This window comes from Vidua chalybeata, chromosome 8, assembly GCF_026979565.1.
Source record: "Vidua chalybeata isolate OUT-0048 chromosome 8, bVidCha1 merged haplotype, whole genome shotgun sequence".
Lineage (NCBI taxonomy): Eukaryota > Metazoa > Chordata > Aves > Passeriformes > Viduidae > Vidua > Vidua chalybeata.
The window spans coordinates 11,978,513-12,000,721 of record NC_071537.1 but is presented as its reverse complement, the minus strand read 5'-3'; the positions used below and the strand labels follow the sequence as shown (position 1 = coordinate 12,000,721).

At 36.1% G+C, this 22,209-nt stretch overlaps 1 protein-coding gene across 3 annotated transcripts in view; it reads left to right on the top strand.

Moving 5' to 3' along the window:
• SLK (STE20 like kinase) overlaps nucleotides 1-22,209 on the top strand; it is a 49,546-nt gene that overhangs the window by 12,966 nt on the left and 14,371 nt on the right. For 2 of the 3 annotated variants that reach the window (XM_053949498.1, XM_053949496.1), the window contains exons 2-12: nucleotides 8,112-8,276; nucleotides 10,572-10,620; nucleotides 11,035-11,184; nucleotides 13,659-13,731; nucleotides 13,943-14,137; nucleotides 14,798-14,879; nucleotides 15,876-16,004; nucleotides 17,777-19,153; nucleotides 20,424-20,554; nucleotides 20,829-20,952; nucleotides 21,223-21,402. In XM_053949498.1, coding sequence (XP_053805473.1) covers nucleotides 8,112-8,276; nucleotides 10,572-10,620; nucleotides 11,035-11,184; nucleotides 13,659-13,731; nucleotides 13,943-14,137; nucleotides 14,798-14,879; nucleotides 15,876-16,004; nucleotides 17,777-19,153; nucleotides 20,424-20,554; nucleotides 20,829-20,952; nucleotides 21,223-21,402 — 2,655 coding nt within the window. The remainder of the gene's footprint in view (nucleotides 1-8,111; nucleotides 8,277-10,571; nucleotides 10,621-11,034; nucleotides 11,185-13,658; nucleotides 13,732-13,942; nucleotides 14,138-14,797; nucleotides 14,880-15,875; nucleotides 16,005-17,776; nucleotides 19,154-20,423; nucleotides 20,555-20,828; nucleotides 20,953-21,222; nucleotides 21,403-22,209) is intronic. The other variant, XM_053949497.1, reaches the window with a different exon arrangement.

Here is a 22,209-nt window from a genome sequence, read left to right as displayed (position 1 = left end):
GGATAATGATGTACAGCTTTTTTAGTTAAAACTTTCTAAAGCTACTCCTTTCTTTTACTCCTTCAGAAATAGAGGAAGTTTCATTTTAACAGACTAGTGTATGCATGAAGCAACAGAATATATGCTTTGATAGTTTTGCAAGAGCTGTTGCCAGTTGCAGTGTGGTATTCATGCATTGTCTCATTTCCTTTCCCTCTGCTACAACTGTATCTCTTTGTAAAACACTGAATCTTAAACTGCCTATATAGTTTATATTTTTCCCTTAAATATATGAAGTATTCTGCATTTGTTGTCGTTTATTTTAGGAGAGCAAAGAACGAAAAGGGATGATGATGCTTCATTCATCTTGTTTCATTTAATCTTTCCCCTCTGGCTATTTAGCTGTGCTTATTGTGAAATTTAAATATGGCTCACATTGCAGTATCAAATTATACAGGACCTTTTCTCAAATTGGACATATATTTGAGCTAGTAAGATGTTTCCACTTTAAATGACAGTTACGTTACATCTGTTATAGGTCATCATTTTCTGCAATAAATACATAAAATAAATTGTCTTAGTGCAGGTCTTTTAATGCCTTCCTTCTGCTATATGAAATGTAGAGTTTTTAGTAATATTCTTTACTTTTTTGACAGCAAGTTTTTTAAATTAATGACTACGCCACATTGCATTTCTGGGACTATGTAGTTTCCCTAGTAACATGTCAGAAGGCCTTTGTTGAAGGGTTCTTAAAGCCCAAAGAAATTGTAATTTTTCTTTCTCTATTATTTTGTTGACTTGTTGAGATCCAGTTAGGAAGGACAGAATTTTCCATGCTCAAGTCAGATGCACTGTTTTTTTCTTGTTTTGTCATAATGAATGGCTGTGCTGGGTCAGCAAACAGCTGTAGCCATCTTGCATCTGATCTGGCTAAAAAGCTCTGGGCAAAGCAGATCCCAGTTTTGTTTTGTAACTTAACTCCGAGGAAGTGTGGGTTGACTGAGCTACTCTATTTAAAAAAAAAAAAAAAGAAAAAAAAGGACTATACTAGATCTATACTTGTACATCTGTGGATGTACACTAGTCTGCAAAGTGTGAGTAAACAAAATGACTTGGTGCTACATGAAGCCAAAAGACTCAGAGGTGTCTGTGTCTGTAGAAGGCTCCAGAGTGAGCTTTAGCTGCTCCAAATGTCTCCTTGGGAAAAGGGGTTAGCAGGAGGAACGCTGGCTCTGAGCTCCAGTGTATTAAAGCTCGTTACAGATGTTAATGATTAGAAGCAAGATTATAGCAAAAACTTCCCAGCTGAAGGACTTGGAGGTTTTTTAAGTCCTATGTTCAGACAAATCATAAAATTATCAAAAGCAAATCATAAAATTCTCAGCCTGGCAATGGGGTAATTTTCTGATAACAGTCTGTACACAGCTTCAACTCTGACTTGTTGTTTGTCTTAATTCTAGGGAACAGCTGAAATTAGTAATTATGGTTTGATTAAAAATTATTTCTTGATAACATTGTTTCTTGGAAGCATTCCTAATTACATCATTTGGAACAAAGGTGTGTTTATTATTGGAATAGACTGAATTTTAAGCTGTAGTCACTAAAATAAATTGGTAAGCATTAAGCATTATGTTGGTTTTTTTCCTAATGACACAAACCCAAATAAATAACTGTCGGATGTTTGTTATCCAAGATGAAGATCCACTGTGTTACTGCCTTTCTGGGAGGTTTTAAGTTAGTTTGAGGCTGTCATTGCTGCTGGATAAAACAGAGAACCTCTGCCAGCAACTGTTAGTGTCCTCTGCAGGGGAAAGATACTGGCAAAGCAGCTTAGCACTGTGGGGATAAATCTCAATTTGTCACACCTCTCCCTTCTCAAGTTTAGGAGTTGATTGTAATGCAGTATTGTGTGTTTTGATGCTGCTTTAGCAAGTAGGATGTACAGTTATTATAACTGAATTTAGGGAAAAAATACCACTCTTCTGCACATATACCTCTGATACCACCTAATGCTTTAGTTACAAAGGCATTCCCAGTATTGTCAGCTGGTTTTCCCTGTTGCTTTTATGAAGGCCATCATGCAGCAAGAGAAGGGAAAATAACATGTGTTATTATAGAACAGCATAGCTGTTTTTTTCTTGCCAGTATTTAGCACTTCTTTCTTATTTTTTACTCTGTGTTTTAAATGTATTTGCTTAAATAAGAATTATGCTGAAATCTGGTATCTTCTCCTTTATTAAGTTTGCTCTAAAGGATTGCTTCAGTTATTTTGCACATATTTGCCAGTTCAGCTTACGTACTTTTCAAGTATTCCTTCTAATTTCAGTGGCACAAAGCATGTGCAATCAGGATGAGAACTCTACTTAGTACACAAAATACCACAGAATTAATGAGAATACTTAGTGGGAAACATGAGGTTAAACATGAAAGTTATATTTCATACCACTCCCAAAATATCTTGTGGAATCCTCAGAAACCAACTGTGGGGGAAGCAGAAGAACCACAGTAAGTACGAAGTACAAGGATAATGTTAAAAGAGTGAAGTTGTCATGGAAACAGCTCCCAAACGAGCGTAGCCGCAAAGGCAGCACCAGACCACAGGATCATAAAGATGCTTCAGCAGTCAGGGTTGAACCCTGGCCTCCACTTTGGTAGGAATAGCATTTGCTTGTAGGAAATAGAGGCACTTTTATCTGTATTTCTATTTCAGGGTTGTTGTTTTTTGTTCCCCCCCCCCCCCCCAGCATTAAACAGGGAAACTGAATTTAATTAAGTTCTTTTTAAGTAGAAGAAACTGTACAGTAGGGTAGCTGTGATACATTTTGCAGGCTGGGAAAATGATTGGTTGATCAGCTGTAGTTCAAGGGTGTAGCATCTTCTGTGGGAGATACTTCCTTTCATTATCTTTGGAAGAAATCTTCTGTATCTGTCATTTCAATGAGTTTCAGCAGGTATAACTGAAGTTAGCTGTTCTTTAATTCCTTGGGCCAACCATATCTATAATTAAACAAAAAATTGAAATTATCTCCTTTTAAAAAATTTATTACTACTACATTTTCAAACATCGTGCAGTGAAGATTCTTGCAAAAAACAACCTCTTTGAAAGGACTGACTCATCTTAATTTCCAGAAGTCTGTGGTGGTTGCTGTCATCTTCATTGGCTGAACTTGTGGTTTATTGTTAAAATTGTGGTTTATTATTGCAAGAGTAGCTATTTGCTCTTGAATTCAAACTGATACTTTTAATTATGTTTTTTAACATTTAGTGTTAGAATTAATGTTTCCTTTTATCTGACTAAGGTAGACTTCTAAAATTCACTGATGAAGAACACCTTTCCATGTTTTTGAAAAGAACTTTGAACACTTGATACTGGTCAATCATGCAGGATTTTTTTAGTTTCAAAATGTACAGGAAAATGTTCAATATATTATAGGAAACTTAGACAAAAGTCCACTGTAGTTGTTTCAGTAGGCCACACTACTTCTTATATTTTTATTTAATAGAGCTGCTAAAATTTAAAATGAGAACATTTTCCCCCCTTAATTCATATGTTCTAAGAAAGATTGAAATCTCTGCTTTGCGGTAGCTCAGAGAAACAGCTCCTGCCTTTGTGTTGTACAAGGCCAGCCTTTCAGTACTGTCAGAAAATTTATATGGAGCTAGATCTGACAATCCCAATTCTACACAAAAGTGGAGCTTTTTATGTGGGAAAAGCATCTTTTGCTGAATGGGGATGTGTGTATTTTTCCCCTTTTGACAACTTTGATGATCCATGATTATGACTATATGGTTTTGTTGAGAAGAATGAGTCAGAAAGGAAAAGCTTCTTAATTGATTTGTTTTGCTGCCTGCAAAGCATGCAGTGGGGGTTATGTAACATCTCACAAGAGATCAGGCATCAGGAGGAAAGGTTATGAACAATTTTCTATCTCTTATCTCAGCTTTGTTCCTGGCTGGCTGAACAAGAGGTGAGGGATGTACTTAATTTTTTTTTTTTCAGTTGTAAATATTGTTTAATTTTCAAAGCTGCATTGCACAGGAGATGTACAGTTGGGAAGGAAGTGTTTGCTGGTGATCCGAAACTGAAACAACTCCTCACAAGCAGGGCTGAAACTTCATATTGGTCATCAGAAGATGAAAGGCTATGTGTTATCTCTGAGCTGTAATCCTATTACTCTGGAGCAGTAGCTCTGCTCTCCCTGCTGTCCAGGGCTGGGAATATGCAACTTCTTGGCCTAGTGCCCAGATAGTAAACTACCTTTTAATATTCTGCTGTCAGTCTCTTCACAAAGCTTCTGCCTCTAGAACTTACATTTAGTTATATGATACCATGCAAAAATCCAGCATTGTTAGGGAGGGGTCACTAATTTCACATACTTGTAGGCCTTGGTTTTGTGTGGAATGGTTATTCTTCTTTCTTGAGTCGTTTTCAGATTTCTGCAATGCTTTTGTGCATTAGAGGTACATTGCCATTCCAGTGTAAGGGATGTAGGTTCAGACAAATTCATTTGCAAGTTGTAATTTTTAAGATGAATTATTCTATACAAACCTGCAATCCATCTTTTTCAAAGTATTAGAATTAAGTGTGTTTTTCTGTGCATTGACAGCTGACGAGACTGTGCCATCCCTTGCAAGAACCATGCTGTAACGTACAGCTGGTTATTTCCTTGTGCATTCTCTCTCCTTAAATTCAAATGTTTGCTGTAGTAACCTTCAATACATAATCCAAATAGGAGTTTTACTAAAAGGATTGCAATATTTGTGTGTTGTTGCATGTAACAGTTAATAATATCCATGTCATCTTGCATTAGTCACGTCTTGAGGGAATGAGTTATTCCAATTTGGTTTTCATCTATTATGTATGTATCTTTGGAAAAGATCAAATTTTGTTAATGAATCCTTCTACCCCTTTCTTCCATGTCTGCACATAACCATTGAAAATGCCCATTTGGATTTCTTAGCATAGGACTGAGATTTAAGTCATTTAATCATAGACACAGAATCAAATGTATTTAAGCAGAGCATTTGGAATAAATTGAATTAGTAGTTGAGAGCTAAAATACAGGAAGAAACTGCTGGGCTACAGCTACTCAGAAGTTCTGCCCTTTCAAAGTATGTCCTGTAATGTAAATGGCAGGTTGACTTTAAGTGTTGGTGTACCCAAATGCAAAATTTCCATGTGCAAATCAAGACTGCTTCTACAATCATTTTTGCTTTGGCTCTGACCTTTGAAGAACGTTTTGTGGAAGGACAAAGACTTCAGCCAAAGTTTAGAAAAAACAAACATGCCCACACGAAGTTGCAAGTGCTTTTTGTTCCTCCTAATCCAAAGAGGTTTTTTTCCACTGTACAGTACAGTGATTCATAAATCTTGTGCATGAACAGTAAAATCCTTTCCTACACTGTTCAAAAGAGCACATTACTTACAGTAAGTCAAATAGATGGGTATTTTTCGTAGAGTGCATTGTGGGGTGGAGATGACTAATGCCTTATTCAAAAAGAACTTTAAAAGATACAATTTTTTTTCAGGTGTAACTAGATATATATACTTTTAAAATGTTTCATCAGTCCTCAGAAATAGCCAGTGGAAATATGCTAATTCTAAAGCTTTTTTCTTTTAAGAGCTGGAAGAGAAGTCTGGATCTAGATCTACAAAATTTTACTATTTTAAATCAGAACAAAGGCAAACATTTGTTTTGTTTATAATTGTTAAGATGCTCATAAAGATAATCACACTGTCTATAATAATTCATGGTTTGTAATGAGGTGTTTTAATAGAGCTGCCACAAGGAGGAAATCGTAGAAGCTTACTCAAAGCAGATTTCAAGTTACTTTAAGCAAAAGGATCTGGGAAAAATCAAAATACAAAGTGTTCTGTCAGTAGAAAGAAAACACTATATGCTGTAAATGCAGCAAACTCCTTAGCATGTAATCATTCACACTAACTTAACAATGCCTTTCTTGCTCAAAGGTGAAACTAAATCTGGAAGCAGTAACATCTGTTACCTGATGTAGATGGCTTTATTTAAACAAAATATTATTGCCATTATATAGTTTGTAAGCAAATCTGTGTAAAAATTAATTTCAGCTTTATTTTTTTAAGTATCTGTTAGGGTGCAGTGAAGAGTGTGTGGCTATGCATGCTTCAAAAAAATACATTTACAGTTAAAATTGGAGTTCTTTAGAAGGGTGCTTTAAAAACCATTTTTCTGCACAAGTAAAGCTACCAAGTCTAATTCTGTTGTGGTCAGACATCTGTTTCACTTTTTGTGTTTAATTTACGGTGCAGCTCCAGAATAGGAAGGTTGCTCTTTCATTCTTGCTACAAAGCATGAAAGCAAAACAAATGTTGTTTGCGTTACTAAGCAGACCTTTTCCTTTTTATTATTAGAATGTGTGTTGGAAAACTTCTCAGTAGTTGGCTTTCAAATGATGTTATACAGATTACTTATCTTTGTTGTTAAACATGGGAGGACAAATATTGAGGTTGGGAAGATTTGGTTGTTTTTTGTTTTGGAAAGAATATTGAGATAAAAAGAAATGTAATGGAAAACCTTTACCCTCAACATGAGATGAATCAGCTGGGACTATGCTTTATAAGTGTGTTTGCTGTTACTGCTGTTTTACTGAATGTTAATATAAATGTTTATCTTTAAATATTTTATTATCTTTTACCACATTGAGAGAATTATTTATAGCTGTGCAAGTAATAATATTTAGACCTTCAGAATTATTCTTAAGAATCCATACTTACTCTCTGATACCAGCTTTTGCCTGATGTTGGGATAAAGTCATTAGGTGACAAAGTTCAGGTTTTGGGATTTTTGCTGTGTCCTGTCCTGGGATCATCCCAGATAGATTTGGGGGCGTGCACAATCCACACTAGCAGAGACAGGATGAACCACCTTGTGATGCTGCACATCAGAAGTTGGAATTCCCCCTGTAGGTCCTTGTCTGTTGATGCTTTAGAGAGAGCCTGTGCCCCTCTTTGCCATTTAATTTCATTTGAATGTCAAAAACTCAATGGAGTAAATGCAGGACTTTGTTTCATGGTCTTCACATACAATGGCTGAAGTAAACTTCAGTCCTGCACTTCCTTTATTCAGAAGTAACTGCTGGAAATGTCACTACTTGACAAAATAGTGGTTTTATGATGGCTTGAGAAAAATGCAATTGTTTAAAGCTTGCTGCAGCTTGAAATTGAGCATTTCTTCAACCATAACTTAAAAGAGAATTTTTAGAGAGTGTGTATATTTTTTTGTGATTAGGTTTCATCAGTGTTCTGTTAATAAGTATTATTTCCTGGTTTCTGAAATGTTTTGGTATTTAAATAAGTCACCCGACTTGTCTGTAATTTCTTATGTTTGAAAAAAAAGCCAAAGAATATTTAAATGCACAGTAGAAATGCCTTTTCTTTTCCTTGGGTACCCAAAATCTTGTTTTCCCTTTGCTTGTTGTACTTGTCCCTGTCACTGCAGCAGCAGCAGGTCTCTGGCGTGTGGGTGAGGAGTAAAGCAGTAGAGGCTGCAGGATTTGCAGTGCCCCCCTTCCATGGGTCCCACCTATGGGAGTCCTCCCAGGCTGCTGAAGCAGAGGGAATGAAATGCCAGACAAACCAATGATGGCTTGGCAGCTCATGGAGCCCCTGGCTGGAGAGGAGCCTCAGCTGGTTCCTGGGGGAGGATCTGCTTCTCTGCCTGGCTTTGGGAACAGCGGTGCTGCCGCAACGTGGGGAGAGTCAGAAGGGCAGAAACAGAGGGTAGAGGCTCCTTCCTACTCCTTGCCACGTGTTAATAGATGGTGCTTGAGGAGCAGCACATAACTTTACCTTAGTAAGGCAGCAGTTATCCTGAGCTATTGATGATGGTTTACAGAATGTTATGAGAATTAAGTATTTTTACATTTTTGTCTTTCATTGTTTCTTGGCCTTGAGAAAAGTTATTAAACCCTTTTCTGCTAGATTTTATCTCCTCTTTAATATGCAGGTGTTCTCTTTCTGTAGAGGAGGAAACTGGAGGCAGGAAAATGGTAGAGAAGTATCGAGAGAGAATTGCTTTATTTCTGCGGGTTTTTTGCTGGTGCCAGTTTTCTGGTGAAATTCTTTTATGTTTGCTCTGACTTTTCTTTTACAGGCTCAGAACAAAGAAACGAAAGTTCTGGCTGCTGCAAAGGTGATAGATACTAAATCAGAAGAAGAACTTGAAGATTACATGGTGGAGATTGATATTTTAGCTTCCTGTGATCATGCTAATATTGTCAAGCTCCTAGATGCTTTCTACTATGAAAACAATCTGTGGGTAGGTATTTTTCCTTTTCTAAATGTTTTTTCTTATTTCAAAAGGTTATTGAAATTACACTTTTTTCTTTATCAAAATATTTGTCAGATTTCATCTGGGTTGTCACTGTTGGGATAACTGCTCAGTTTCAAAACTAATTTGTAAACTGAGTATGACTTAGGAAATTGTCACTGCAGAATTGTGCTACCCTGAGTCATTTGGTCAGGGATTTGAATCTAAAATGTGGAAATTAGCAGTTCATTTTGTGTATTGAGAGAGTTCTCAACTGGTGCTTATTTGTGACAGCAGGACTCAGATTTCAATTACATTAGCATGATTTTAAGTGAGATTCAGAATCCACACCTGAAAAATAAAGTGCTGGAAAGGTCAGCCTGTGAAGTACATACTTTAGATGCCAGCAAATTTCTTGGCACCCCCAGGAAGGACAGTTTCCCAGGACTTGAATAATAATTAATTTACTTAAGCCCTGGGTATTTGTACCTTGACGTGCAGAGAGCGTATGTGGGGCTGCACGTCCCTGCTGTGCTGGATCCTGGGTGTTTGCTTGGATAGCTTTAATTGTGACAGAATGGTTTGCACTTGTAGGTAATCCAGTGCAATATTTATAGGTGCTTTTGGAATGGTACAAAGAATACATGAGTATTAAGAGCTTATACTTCAAAAAGATACCTAAAACAAGTAAAAGATGATTTCCTGGGAGTCTTACAAATAAGCTTTACTCTTTGAACAAATGGTGGAAGGGTAATACCATGTTTCCTGATGCACATTTGTTTTGCTAAGCTCAAAAGTTGGTGATCTCAGTGCAGAGTAAATTATTATATAAAACAGTGGAATAGTGAAAAAATTTCTATGCATAAAGCAAGTAGGCATAGAGGCACAATATGAAACTGAGTGGGTAGACTTCACTGTCAGAATAAAGATAGAAGTAAACACTTTGAAAATAAAATTGGAGCTACATAGTTACAGTGAAATGCAGGGGCTTGTAAGCCACAAGGCTAATGATGTGGCAAATAAACAGAATTTAGTGAGGGCAAAAAAGAGAAGAATGAGAGTTGGACATTAAATACATGTTTGCTTTCCAAGATTAGAAACGTAATTTCTCTAGCAAAGAGACCTTTGTCAGACCAAACTACAAATTTTAGAGAAATAAATTATTTATGTACAATTTCCCACACTTACGTACTTGGCACGCAGAAGCATGTAAATGGAATAATGTTTACAGGATTTACAAAGAATTGCATTATATAATATATTTGTTGGTACCATTGTTGTGGGGATTAATTGCAATAATAATGTGAAGTATATGTGACATAAGTGGTGCATATATAAGTGTTGTGGTACAAGGTATACTTTGAGGTTTCCTCTTTTATCGGCAATTATACACTGATTTTAAAATTACTTTACAGAAAAATAAAAAATAACATACTATTTCCAAGCATATTGACTGTTGAGATTCTGACAAGAAATGCTTCTTAGCTCCCAGACAGAAGATTATAATTTATAATACCTAAAGTTCAAATTAAAGAAAGAAAAACACATTAGGAAGAGTGGGGTGTCAATCTTGGATGAGATTACCTCTTTCTTGCTCTCCTCATTCTCTTTGTCTCCTCTCTTTCTCCTTTGTATATATTCTTTCTGTCCTTCACAGCAGCATAGTTTGTACTCAAAAACAATTGCAGTATATTTTTGTTTCAAATGGAAACTCAGAACTGGGGATGGACTTGTTCTGGTTTTATTACATTCTGGGATAAAGGCCTTGAAGTATTGTAGGCATGAATGAAAATAAAGGAAAATTAATGTAAACATCTGAATTTAGTAATTCAAAATGCTTTTAAGAGCATTTTTCTGTATTTTCATCTCATATGAAACAATATAGGAGATAGCATCAGTTACTGGAAAATTATTTGGCTCTTGGACTTTTCATTCAGAGATTATAGTATAGAAGTAGAGCTTAATAAGCAAGAAATGAGTTTGCAGGGATTATGTAAATCACATTACAAGGAGTAGGTTTAAGATGACTGTGTCATTATGTTTTATAAGTTTTATTATGCTATTTTATAGTTGGATTAAAACTTTTGTCTGAGGGTCTCGAGGCATTTTTCAAATAATTTGCTTGAGCAGCACAGCCCTACTTTTAGCTTGGTAACAGTACCAGTATTTTGTTAGTAAAATAACTTGTTGAGACTGAATAGTCTGAAACTCTGATCTCCCAATAATGCTCCCTTAATCAATTATTCAGTTCAGTGGAACTATTTAATTTCTAATTTCTGTATTTTTTTATTTGTTTATATACAGATCCTGATTGAATTTTGTGCAGGAGGAGCAGTAGATGCAGTAATGTTGGGTAAATAAGTTATTTCAAATAATAATAATAATAATCCTAATACCTTAAGGTGATAATATATACTGTAAGACTTATTTCATATGTGTATTGTTTTGATATGCAAATATTTTGTAAAAGATCTGGTATTTAGCATCTCTATGTACCACACAAAAGAAACAGTCTCTAAGCTATCTATTTTTTTCACAGCTCAGATAGGTAGGTATACATAATTCATAATGAAAAGGGGGTTGGGTTCAAGGAATAAAATCTTTACTGGAAGGGGCAAATATTCTAAGATAGAATTTTTTTTTCTGACATGTGATGCTTAGAATCTGTCAGATTAATTAGTTTCCCCATATATTACTACAGTGTTTGCTATGAACATGTAACGTAAAATGCAAAAATGTTGTGATTATTTCTGTCTCTCTCTTGTAGAGCTTGAAAGGCCATTAACAGAGCCACAGATCAAAGTGGTGTGCAGGCAGACACTGGAAGCACTGAACTACTTGCATGAGAATAAGATCATCCACAGAGATCTAAAAGCTGGCAATATTCTTTTCACATTAGATGGAGACATTAAACTAGGTAAGCCTGTAGCAAATAAAACTCTTTCCTGGAACTTGGCATGGTCTTTTAATTGTATTTTCCTTAAGCTGTAGTTTGTCAGGGTTTGGTACTATCAAGAAAAAAAAAAAAAAAACAAAAACTTGAGCAAATATCCTGACCATACTTGTCACATCTTTCATACTTCAAAATCAGCACAAGAAGTCGTCATAGGCCTTACTGTTTCTTAGTATAAAGTTCCTGATTATACTTACCTTCACTGTGATAACATCAGAACTTCCCTTTGAAGTTGTTAATTTGGAAAGGGAACATTCTTCACAATCACCAAAAAGCAGTACCTTGTACTGTTGTCTCTTCCTTTGAGAGAGATGTAATAATCTGAATTACCGAGCTTAGTTTTCCATTCCTTTTTCATTTTTTTGTTGCACTGAAATTAAGACAGAACAGTCTGGAACAAAATACAGCTTACTATTGTTGATTTCTGGGTTTTTTTAGATCTCAGTTTAAGCAGTCATCCCCATTTTTAGTCTGATGAGGATTCCTCCATGCAGAACTGACAAAGGGCTGCTTGTGGTGAATAGCATCCCTTCATTCAGCCAGGAAAGAGCAGGAATTATCTGGATCCACTTTGTTTCAGGGGAAAATGTGTATAAGCTGTCAGCCTTTACAGTGGCTCTACCCATGGCATAGTTCCATGACATGCCCACCCACGCTCAGGTTTCAAAGCCTTCCCTCTGCATGGGATCAGTGTGATCAGTTGTATTTTTTTGGGTGCACAGAGGGCAGAGGTAAGGAAAATCAGAATATTGCCACAGGGAACTGGGGCTCTAAATTTGCAACCTTGATACAGACTTTCCTTTTAAATGGAAGCAAGATATGTCCAAATTCAGGAATATATCTCCTGCCTAACTCATATTGATCACAGTATCAGCAAGGTATTTTGCACCTTCTCTATTGGAAAACTGAGAATATTTAAGAACCTACTTTGCTGTATTGATCAGTTCAGTGTGATTGTGATTTTCCATGGATCCCTTCTGTACAAGATTATTCCTTGAACACAATCCTTGCATCTGGCTTTCTTCTAGTCTGCAGAGTACTGTAACTTTAGTGGTGTAGCTTTTCTTTGGAGCCTGAACATTTAGTGATGCACTCAGGGTCATAGTCCTGATGTTTAAATGTAATAGAACCACTGTTTTAGTTTCTTGGCACTGCTGTAAAAGAAACCACAGATCATAGCAGGAGTCTCATGGTCAGAGGGAGTAATTTGTTTCAGTTCATCCCCTCACATGACCTGGCTTCTCATACAGACTTGGAACTATTTTAAGATTTTGTCAAGCTTAGCTGGTACACAGCACCTTGCAGGCTCTCTCAAGATACTACTTAACAGTTCAGACCACAGGAGATTTCTTCCACACGTGCATTTGCTGATGCGTTCAGGTTTGCTAATTAAGATTTCTAAAAAAAGACTTGATGTAATTATGAAAAATGTACAGCATCCTTTGAAGGAACATTTTACTCCTTATAAACTACTTGTATTTGGATTCTGTTATACAGAGAAATGGGTAATTCCTTGTTTTACAGAGGTGCGAATGGCAAGTACATTTCTTTTATTGCAATTTATTTTTATATAGATATGAGTTTTATTATTTCAACACCTGTAGTCCTCAAAACTTCAGTGTTTTGCCTTTGAACCAATAGATTTTAGTCCTGATTTTTTTTCCCACAGAGCAAAATTAGACTTCTTAAGTATTGAGCCCATCAAATAATTTTGTACAGATTAAAGATGTCAACATATGGCTCTTTGTCCCTTTGCTCTAATCTCTAGATCTTCATTAACAAAATTATATCTATTATAAGCATACATCACTTAGTTAAATGCCTTCTTTTTTTTTTTTTAGTGAGAGATGTAGTGCTTTATAGATAACTAATTGCAAAGAGGTAAAGGGGTATTTTGGGTAGACATTCCATGAAAAGTACATATGCAGATAAATATTTCAGATATTTATTATAAAGTGAAAAATCACATGGAAAGAAGCCTGTAAGATGAAGGGGAAATGTAACTTTGTGAAGATTTGAGTCCTGAAATTAAAAATTGAACGAGTTGTTGAATTAATGATATAGTTGATGCTATGTTTGATGAATACAAACTTCATAGGCTAAAGAAATTAATTTCTACTTAAAAGAATTTAATGCACTTTTTCCTGCAGTAAATACATATTTTGCTTTTGTCCTATACAGCCCAACAGCAGCATTATGGTTTAGGGGTTTTTTTTAGAAATGTAGAATATGTTTTATTCAAGATCTTCTATTATAAATGCTATAAAACCTTGGCACTCGGCTATCAGAACACAAATATTTTTACCTCACTTTGAATTTTTAATACTGAAGAATGTTTGCTCTGGAACATACACCATTTTAAAAGACAGTTGTAAAGTAAAAAAAATATAGTATGTTTTCCACCACCATATTAATAGTATTTTACTGTTTGCTTTAAGCGGATTTTGGAGTATCAGCTAAAAACACCAGAACAATACAAAGAAGAGACTCCTTTATTGGCACACCATATTGGTAAGTGCAGTCTTTTGCTGACTTTTTTGTATGAACTAGTATCTTAGTGTTACTTTTAATTTGATATTACAAGCTTGATAGATACTGTGTAAATGTGCTGATGGTGGAATGTGCTTCTTGAAATGCTTCAGTGAATGTCTGTGTTCAGAACTGTTCTCAGAACAGATCAAAACACATTTTCTCATCTGGAATTTTGTTGCTCTCTTTGCAGGATGGCTCCAGAAGTAGTAATGTGTGAGACCTCTAAAGACAGACCGTATGATTACAAGGCTGATATCTGGTCTCTTGGCATTACTTTAATAGAAATGGCTCAAATAGAGCCACCTCATCACGAACTAAATCCCATGCGAGTGCTGCTGAAAATCGCAAAATCTGATCCGCCGACATTGGCACAGCCTTCAAAGTGGTTTGTATTTTACTGACAGCTTCCCCACCCCAATATAAGGCATTCTAAGTCATTTGTTTGCTAAATTTGATGAGCACAGCCCTGTGGAACTTTGTGGTCTAGTTTTATGCATTAAGGCAAGTCCATACAATCCCAATATATGTTTGTACATGTGTATATACATCTTCTGACACAATTTGAACTTTTTTTCTGGTCATAGTTATGTATAGAACCTTTTATACAGAAGTATTTTACAGGCTTTGCCTTAAAATGTATGTGAAATGGCTTTTTTACAAATGTAGTAACAGATCTGAAGGCCATCTAAAAAAGATTGAGTGAAAGGAAACTAGAGCATTTTTATACTAAGAAAGTATTTTTAAAAGCCATTATCTATTTGGTCAATTTAATATCTTCACATGATTGTTAGTGATATAGCAGATCAGGTGTATTAATAGTCCAGAGCAAAAAGTAAATTCTTCTGATAATGGAGAAACCTTTTAAAGATTGTCTTTGTGCTGAATTGGTCTCGGCATTCCTGTATTCCTTTTGGGTTTTCCTGAGTCAATAGCAGGACTTGGAGTTTCAGTGTAGATTCATGTGAACCTAAAGAATATTTCAGTTTATATGCTAGTCTGATGTTAAGACAGAAGAACAACCACTGCCTGTTTGTTTGTTGTGTAGGTCATCAGATTTTAAAGATTTTCTGAAGAAATGTTTGGAAAAGAATGTAGATGCAAGGTGGAGTGCAACTCAACTTCTACAGGTAGGAAGAGTTAATTGTTCAGAACTGTTGTTTAAAGGCAAGCATATTTTGTATTTTTTTTTAAAGCAGAGCAGTATTATAGTAACTACTTAAATATTTTCTAATAAGGTATTTGTCCACAGTCTGTTTTTAAAATTGATCCTTATTTGGTAAAATTTGATTAAAAGATACCAAGCAGAGGTCAGGTTATTAATTATATTACAGCAAAATATGTTCAACTAATTCCTTTGTGTAAGTAACTATACTTCGATACTTACAATGGGTGAAGGAGTTGTTTAGGTCTGTGGCCAGTTGCTGACAGGTGTTTTAAAAGCTTTAATGCTCAGCCCTCCTCTGTAATGCTGTCACTGCAGAACAGCTGAACAGGAATAGATGTGACCAGGTACATTTGATTGTGTTTAACGTCAGCACCCGTTTGCTTTATCCACAATCCATCTGGCATATGCTGAATAGATTTAAGTAGCAGGGCCAGGCAGAGAAAGAAGATTCAGACAGTAGGAGAAGAACAGGTACCTGCTTGTTCCTAAAGAAAAAGATAGAATTCTAGTTCACGTTAGGGAAAGTTGTAGTAAAGACAAAGCACTTTTTTTCTGGAAAGTGTATTTTCTAGATAAAGCTTGTCAAGAAGTAATTTAACTGTGGAACTGAAATGAAACATAATTCCAAGAAAAATAACCTCTTTAAAAATCTTTCTACTTCTGTTCTTTGGATTGTGAAAAAGGTCAGTATAAATGAATTATTTGTATTTTTAGCAAGTTTTTTAGACTTATACAGTTTTTTATACCTATACAGTATATTTGAATACAAATGTTTTGATTTTAAGATGTCTGCAGAAATAACGCATTGGAAAAGTTATGTTAATTGTGAATCTTCAAATGTGAGGCAACCAAAGTAACACTTCTCTGAAGTGAAATTTCTTTCAGATTATGATTTCCCACTGTATACTATGAAGCCACCACTTAAAATTGTGCTTATTTTTTTTTTTGTTTTCACAAGCATCCATTTGTTACTGTTACTTCAAATAAACCAATAAGAGAATTGATTGCAGAAGCTAAGGCTGAAGTTACAGAAGAAGTTGAAGATGGTAAAGATGAGGATGAAGAAGAGGAAACAGAAAATTCTCTGGTCAGTTTAAAATTTACTTTTTTCAATATGCCGTCACAAATTTCCCATGGAGAATTCAGTTTCAGGTGTATTAGCCCAACTTTGACATCAGATCTTCTAGGAATAACATCATAAGCATACTCTAAACTTATTACAAAATAGGTAGCCAGCAGTTTCAAAATTAGCACGTTTGAACTCCTTAAAAACTACTGATAAATAATAGCTAAGAAAGACTAACTAACGTCTTAAAATTTTTAAATGTATATGTGATATTTTAAAAATGGGATACTGATTTTTATGTAAATGGTTTTAAGTCATAATGACTGGGTGAATGAAGAAATGTGTGTTTGTATTCCATAAAGTATTTAAAAGATTAAGAAAAGTATTTGACTATTATGCTGTAAACTAAGTTTGTGATTTTACAGTGTGACTCTCAAAGAGTAGGAAAAAAAGCACATATTTTATAATGAATGTAGTTCTAAAGATGCTTTAAGAATCTTAGAGCGTGAGTGTGGTTGCTGAGAGGGAAAACTGTGATGTCCAGGGAGGGGGTGCAGGCTGGAGAGTGCCCAGGCTGTGTGCTCCCTGTGCCTCCCAGAGCTGCTGTACCTGCACTGCTGGAGAAGCCAAGTACTCAAGCAGGTGCCTCCATTTCCCCCTCACCCATCTGCACGTTCCTCACGGCCCCTGGCGTCCTTACTGCGTTCCCAGTCCATCCCACAGGCTCCAAACGTGCATCCCCAGCAGCTCCCCTCCCGTGGATGCGCTGCCAAGCCATCCATCCAGGAGGGCTGGAGTGAAGTCCACCCTGGGACTCAGTCAAGTGTCTCACAAGCAGCATTGTAGCAAAGTGTGAGGTAGAGCCCTTCACGTTACTTCCTTGGGGTAGTTTTAAACACTCCTGGAAGATCAACACTAAACTTTTTGAGCAATTACACAAAGAAATATCTTAAATGCAATTTTGACTTAAAACAGAAAGTCTGTGTGCTTGGGAAATCCTTAAGGTAGGAAATGCACAATCAAACCTGTGCCTGCTGCAACAGCTAATCTACGATGTTCCGTATGGCAAATCAAAAGCCTGATCTGCAAATTACAGGGTTCTAGCAGTAGATACAGACAGACAGATATCACAATCACTTTGAAGAGTGAAAGGGCAATTGTGGTTAAAATGATGCTTTATTACTATATTCTTTTGGATGTCTCTATGGAATCTGATAACATTTATTCATATTCTGGCGGCGGCAATTTCTACAGTGAGGTAACTGTTTCTGTTCTAGTTTTGTACTGCCACTTAATCAGATCTGCTGGAGGTTTTCACCATTTTAATGAGGTTTCAACATGATTAAAACCAGATAAAAAGTTTTCAGGCATTTTTATCCAAGAGCACAAAGTAAAGCAGAAGAAGGACGTAATACTGCCTTTTATCAGTGCTGCACTAAAGCTAGTTTCTTCCTTGCCCAGCTGGCACAAAGTTAAGTCTTTCAAATCCAGCTGTAGCTGAGACTGTTGAGAAGCTGAACTGATTAAAAAAAAGAGATGTGAAAAGAAAAAGACCCTTGAAGAGTAGCTGATGACCATGATCCCTTTCCCTTGATCACAGCGAAACTTTCTGTTCAGAGCCTGTCTGCAGTTCATGCGCTTGTTCTGTGATAGTCCAGGGGAAGGACTCTGAGGTTATCAAATTCATATAACTGCATGTGAATACAATATTGATGTCTGTTTACATATTCTTCCATAAAACTGTGCTTTAAGTTACAAAATGATTGAATGTTTTTCTTGCTTAAATTTTTTAGCAGTTACCTGCAGAGAAACGTGCATCCTCTGACCTTAGTATTGCCAGCTCTGAAGAGGATAAACTTTCACAGAATGCTTCTGTCCTGGAATCTCTCTCTGAGAAAACAGAAAGTAATGCAGTTGAGGACAAAACAACTGGAGATGAATCTGAGGATATTAAATTTGGGAAAACAGCTGATAACATACATGATACTCCTGTTAGCGATGTGAAAGTGCAGAACGGTTCTTTGCCATCTGGTGAAGATGAACAAGGAAAAATGGTGCCAGCAGAAAAGAATACAGAAGGCCTGGAAAAAATGCATGAGGATACAGAACTCCATAAGGGAGGTAAAGAACTTGATGTGGAAATAAAGAATGAACCTAACTTGGAGAAAGAAAATTCCATGGCAGATGAACAGATAGAAGATGACAAACTGGAAGTAGTACCTGTAACTGAAGATAGGGTAGAAACTGAAGAAGGCATTTCTAAGGAAAGTGGTGAAAAAGAAGAGGAGAAGATAATGGATCACTTGGATGGTGAGGAAGAAAAGGTCCCTGCAGAAAATAGAGATACAGAGCAAAAGGAAGATAAAGGTGAAGCTCAGAAAGAGGCAGTAATAGATACCACTACAGAAGCTCTGCCTAATGCTACAGTTAAAGTGTCTGATGAAGAAAAGGAACTAATAAAGCACGGAATTGACAACATTAAGGAGATAGGTGCTATTGCTGAAACACCCATCAGTGATGGGGATGAAATACCTGAGGTGGAGGATAAGCCAGTGGAAAGTCAGGCTAAGCAGGTCCATGAGATAATCAGCTCTGAAGAAACTCTATCAGAAAGCCAAGATACAGTGATTGAAGTAGACAAGAAACTGGCAGAAAGTGAAAATGAGGGTATCAGTAATATAAACAGCACAGAGGAAACAAAGATCAAAGACTCTGGAAAAGATATTGTAGACCAGAAGGCAGTACAGACTAAACCTGAGGATATTCCTGATAAACTGGGGGATAAACTGACTGGTATGGACCAAAATTCAGGAGAGCGCGGACCTGAGAATATACAGGAAAACAACGTCCAGGTAGTCAAAGAACATCCGGCAGTTACCTCAGATGAAATAATGAAGAATAAGCTTCAAGACAATGTCAGTGAACAAGCTGATGACTCTGAAGTCACTCCAGTCCCCAGTATTAGTATTAGCACTGAAGAAAATGAGAAGGTCAAAACAGATAATCAAGGCAATACTGAGACTTTGCAGCAACTGGAATCGGAGAATTTGAAGGAAAATGATGCGGATTCAGGCACTGGTTCTACAGCTGATAACAGCAGCATTGATTTGAACTTGTCCATTTCTAGTTTCCTTAGTAAAAACAAAGAGACTGGATCAATATCTTTACAGGTAAGTGTAAGCATATATTTTTTAACATAAAAATATTCATGTGAGTGTAACCCTGAAATTATCTCCAAGTGTTATCTTTGCTACAAAGAAAAATATTGAGGGAGAAACCAGTATGACACATATATACAAAGTTTTGTAGAAACCAAAGTATTCTAAATTGCACCATACAACAATGTCTGGATTAGTTATGCTAATTAGTTTCTTACTGTATTGCATAATAATATAACCCATAAAAGAAAGTGTAATAATATTAAAAATCAAGATTTGTGAAGGTTGTAGGTCAGAGTTGATACTCAAGAAGACCAGCTAAATGCACAGAATTCTTATGCAATGAGAAAAATCTCTTGGAACATCTAATCTTATACTGAATTCCTTTTGCTTCCATCTTCTGTCTCTCTGTTTGGATTTGGGACACCCAAGGCAGACATTCTGCTGGATTTGTTTATCCCAGTCAGTGTTCCTGTGGCTGTACTGTGTCCATGCAGTTATGTCACTATGAATGAGCTTACTCAGAGGAAGCAAATTCCAGACTATGAACTTTATTTGTAGTCTTTGTATTAAAATGAATATAGACATGTTAGGGTAGTAACTGTGTAACATGGGCTTGAGTGGAGGAAAAACAAACCTAGAAAAATAACCAAACAAAAAAATCATAGATTGGCATAGCTGTGCTAAACATGAGGGTGTTTGCAGTTGCCCTGACACAATGGAGATGGTGCAGTTTCAGCTGGGGTCCCTCTCTTCTTGCAGTGAAACAACAGCAGCTCTGACAACTGAGACTTCTCCAGTTGTCAGCAACATCATTATATGGTTTTTGGCTAATATGTATCAATAAAAAAATAAACTCACTTGTTTATGTCCAAAGCAGGAGGAAGTAGGTAAGTAAATTGTTATGCTGTTTCAGAACTGGTTTTCAGAATTAAATACCTGTTGGCGGCTGGGGAAATCATGGTCAAAAGCAAGCAGTAAATGTAGCTGTCTTCAGCTCTTGAAAATAAAACTTCATCTTCAGAGTTTCTGGCTTAGTTTTTTTTCTTCTGGTACTTTGGATAATCAATAATTGCAGTTTTCCTTTCCTTACTAGAAAGTTTCAGTTTATTGGAATTTTTCAAATTCTCACTTGATTAGTGACGCACCTGGTAAGTGAGAAGGACTCTTACTGTATAGAAGACATTCCCAGAATTATTTGATATAATTCAATATTAAGAAAAAGGGGAAAAAAGAATATAACTGAAACAAATACATAACAACTTACCAATGCTTAATTTAGGAAACTAGAAGGCAGAAGAAAACATTAAAGAAAACTCGGAAATTTGTTGTTGATGGAGTAGAAGTGAGTGTAACCACATCAAAAATAGTTACTGAAAATGATTCAAAAAGCGAAGAAATGCGATTTTTACGGTAAGTGTTTCTAAAAGTAAAATTTTTCAAGAGGTTAGCAGCTGATATTTTTTTTCTTTGAATAAAACAAGGTGGCTATTGTTCTTATTTCAGTTATATTTGGAGATTAATTTACTTTTTTTTAGTAGAAGTGAATGTAAAGTGTTTCTTACTAAGACAATCAGTTCAAAATTAGTTTTACTGGGCCCAAGTTGTCAATGGTCCTTTTGGTCTTTTGTTGTTTTCCACTTCTTTTGTTTTCCCATCAGTATTAAGTGTTCTTTCTCCTTATTAGACGTCAAGAACTCAGAGAGCTGAGACTTCTTCAGAAAGAGGAGCAGAGAGCCCAACAGCAGCTCAGCAATAAGCTTCTGCAGCAGCGAGAGCAGATGTACAGACGTTTTGAACAGGAAATGACAGTAAGTTTCTGCATTTTGCTGCTCTTAAAATATGACATCTTGATGGAATAGGCAGAATAGTGCTAACAGCACTCAGGTGTTTCCTGCCATGATGGCTCTAGCTTAGCCTTCATTCTTAAATAAAAGGCAATATTTGCCATTGTGGGGTGACCAGCTTGTGCTGGGGCTTGCCTGCCACAACAGTCCATCATGGCCATTCCCTGGTGTGCTACAGCACTTCACTTAACAGGACTTAGCTTTCTAAGAAAAGGTGCCAAATAATTTTTACAGAGTAAAAAGCGACAGTATGATCAAGAGATAGAGAACCTGGAAAAGCAGCAGAAGCAGACAATTGAGCGCCTGGAGCAGGAGCACACAAATCGCTTACGGGATGAAGCAAAACGCATCAAGGCTGAGCAGGAGAAGGAGTTGTCCAAATTCCAGAATGTGCTGAAAAACAAAAAAAAAGAGGTAAGAGACAATACTGATATAGAAAATAAGGAGAATGGGCGTAGCAAACAGTTGAGATTAGGTCTCCCAGAAGTCTTGTCAAACCTGTGCTGTACTGAGGTTTGGAAGTGTCACTACCAGTCAGAATTGTTTCTCTTGTTTTACTGCATAAAGTGAAATAGAAACAGCTGACAGGTATTGATTTAATCTAGAAAAGGTCATCAAGTTAGATGATTTTGTTTTTCACAGAATATTTAATAAAATATTTCCTCTCAAATACTAAATCAAGAAAAAGTCTTTTCATAGATTATGAAAAAACCCCAGCTATAGTTACTTAGTAAATACTTAACAAATTATAATTTTGAAGACAATAATTTCAGTTTTGTTTTGTTTTTGTTAATTTCTTAAATTTTTAATTGAATGTGTGCTGTAATTGTTTAGAATTTCTTTATATGAAGTGATAGCAATAATATGAATTTGGTTTGTTAGCTCAAAAAGGAAAGCCAGGAGAGAGAGGTCTGGAGAACCTAAAATCTTTTACAGTTAATTTCATCAATATCATACAGTTAAGGCAAAAAGACTGACACTGACAAGTGGTGCAATTAATTTACTTGCATTGGATTAAGAAAAGGTGATATGTTTCCATATGGATTTTGCATCTTAAAAGCTGTTTTATTTCATTTTTGGTTCAATTGCATAGTGCCCATTTGTATATAAATGTCTCTGGTGTTTGCTCTGATAGTTACTAGACTCAGATTTCTTTAGAAAGCTGAACTGTCAATGCTTTTGCATAGAATGAACCCGTAGCACAAAAGTGCATTGATAAAT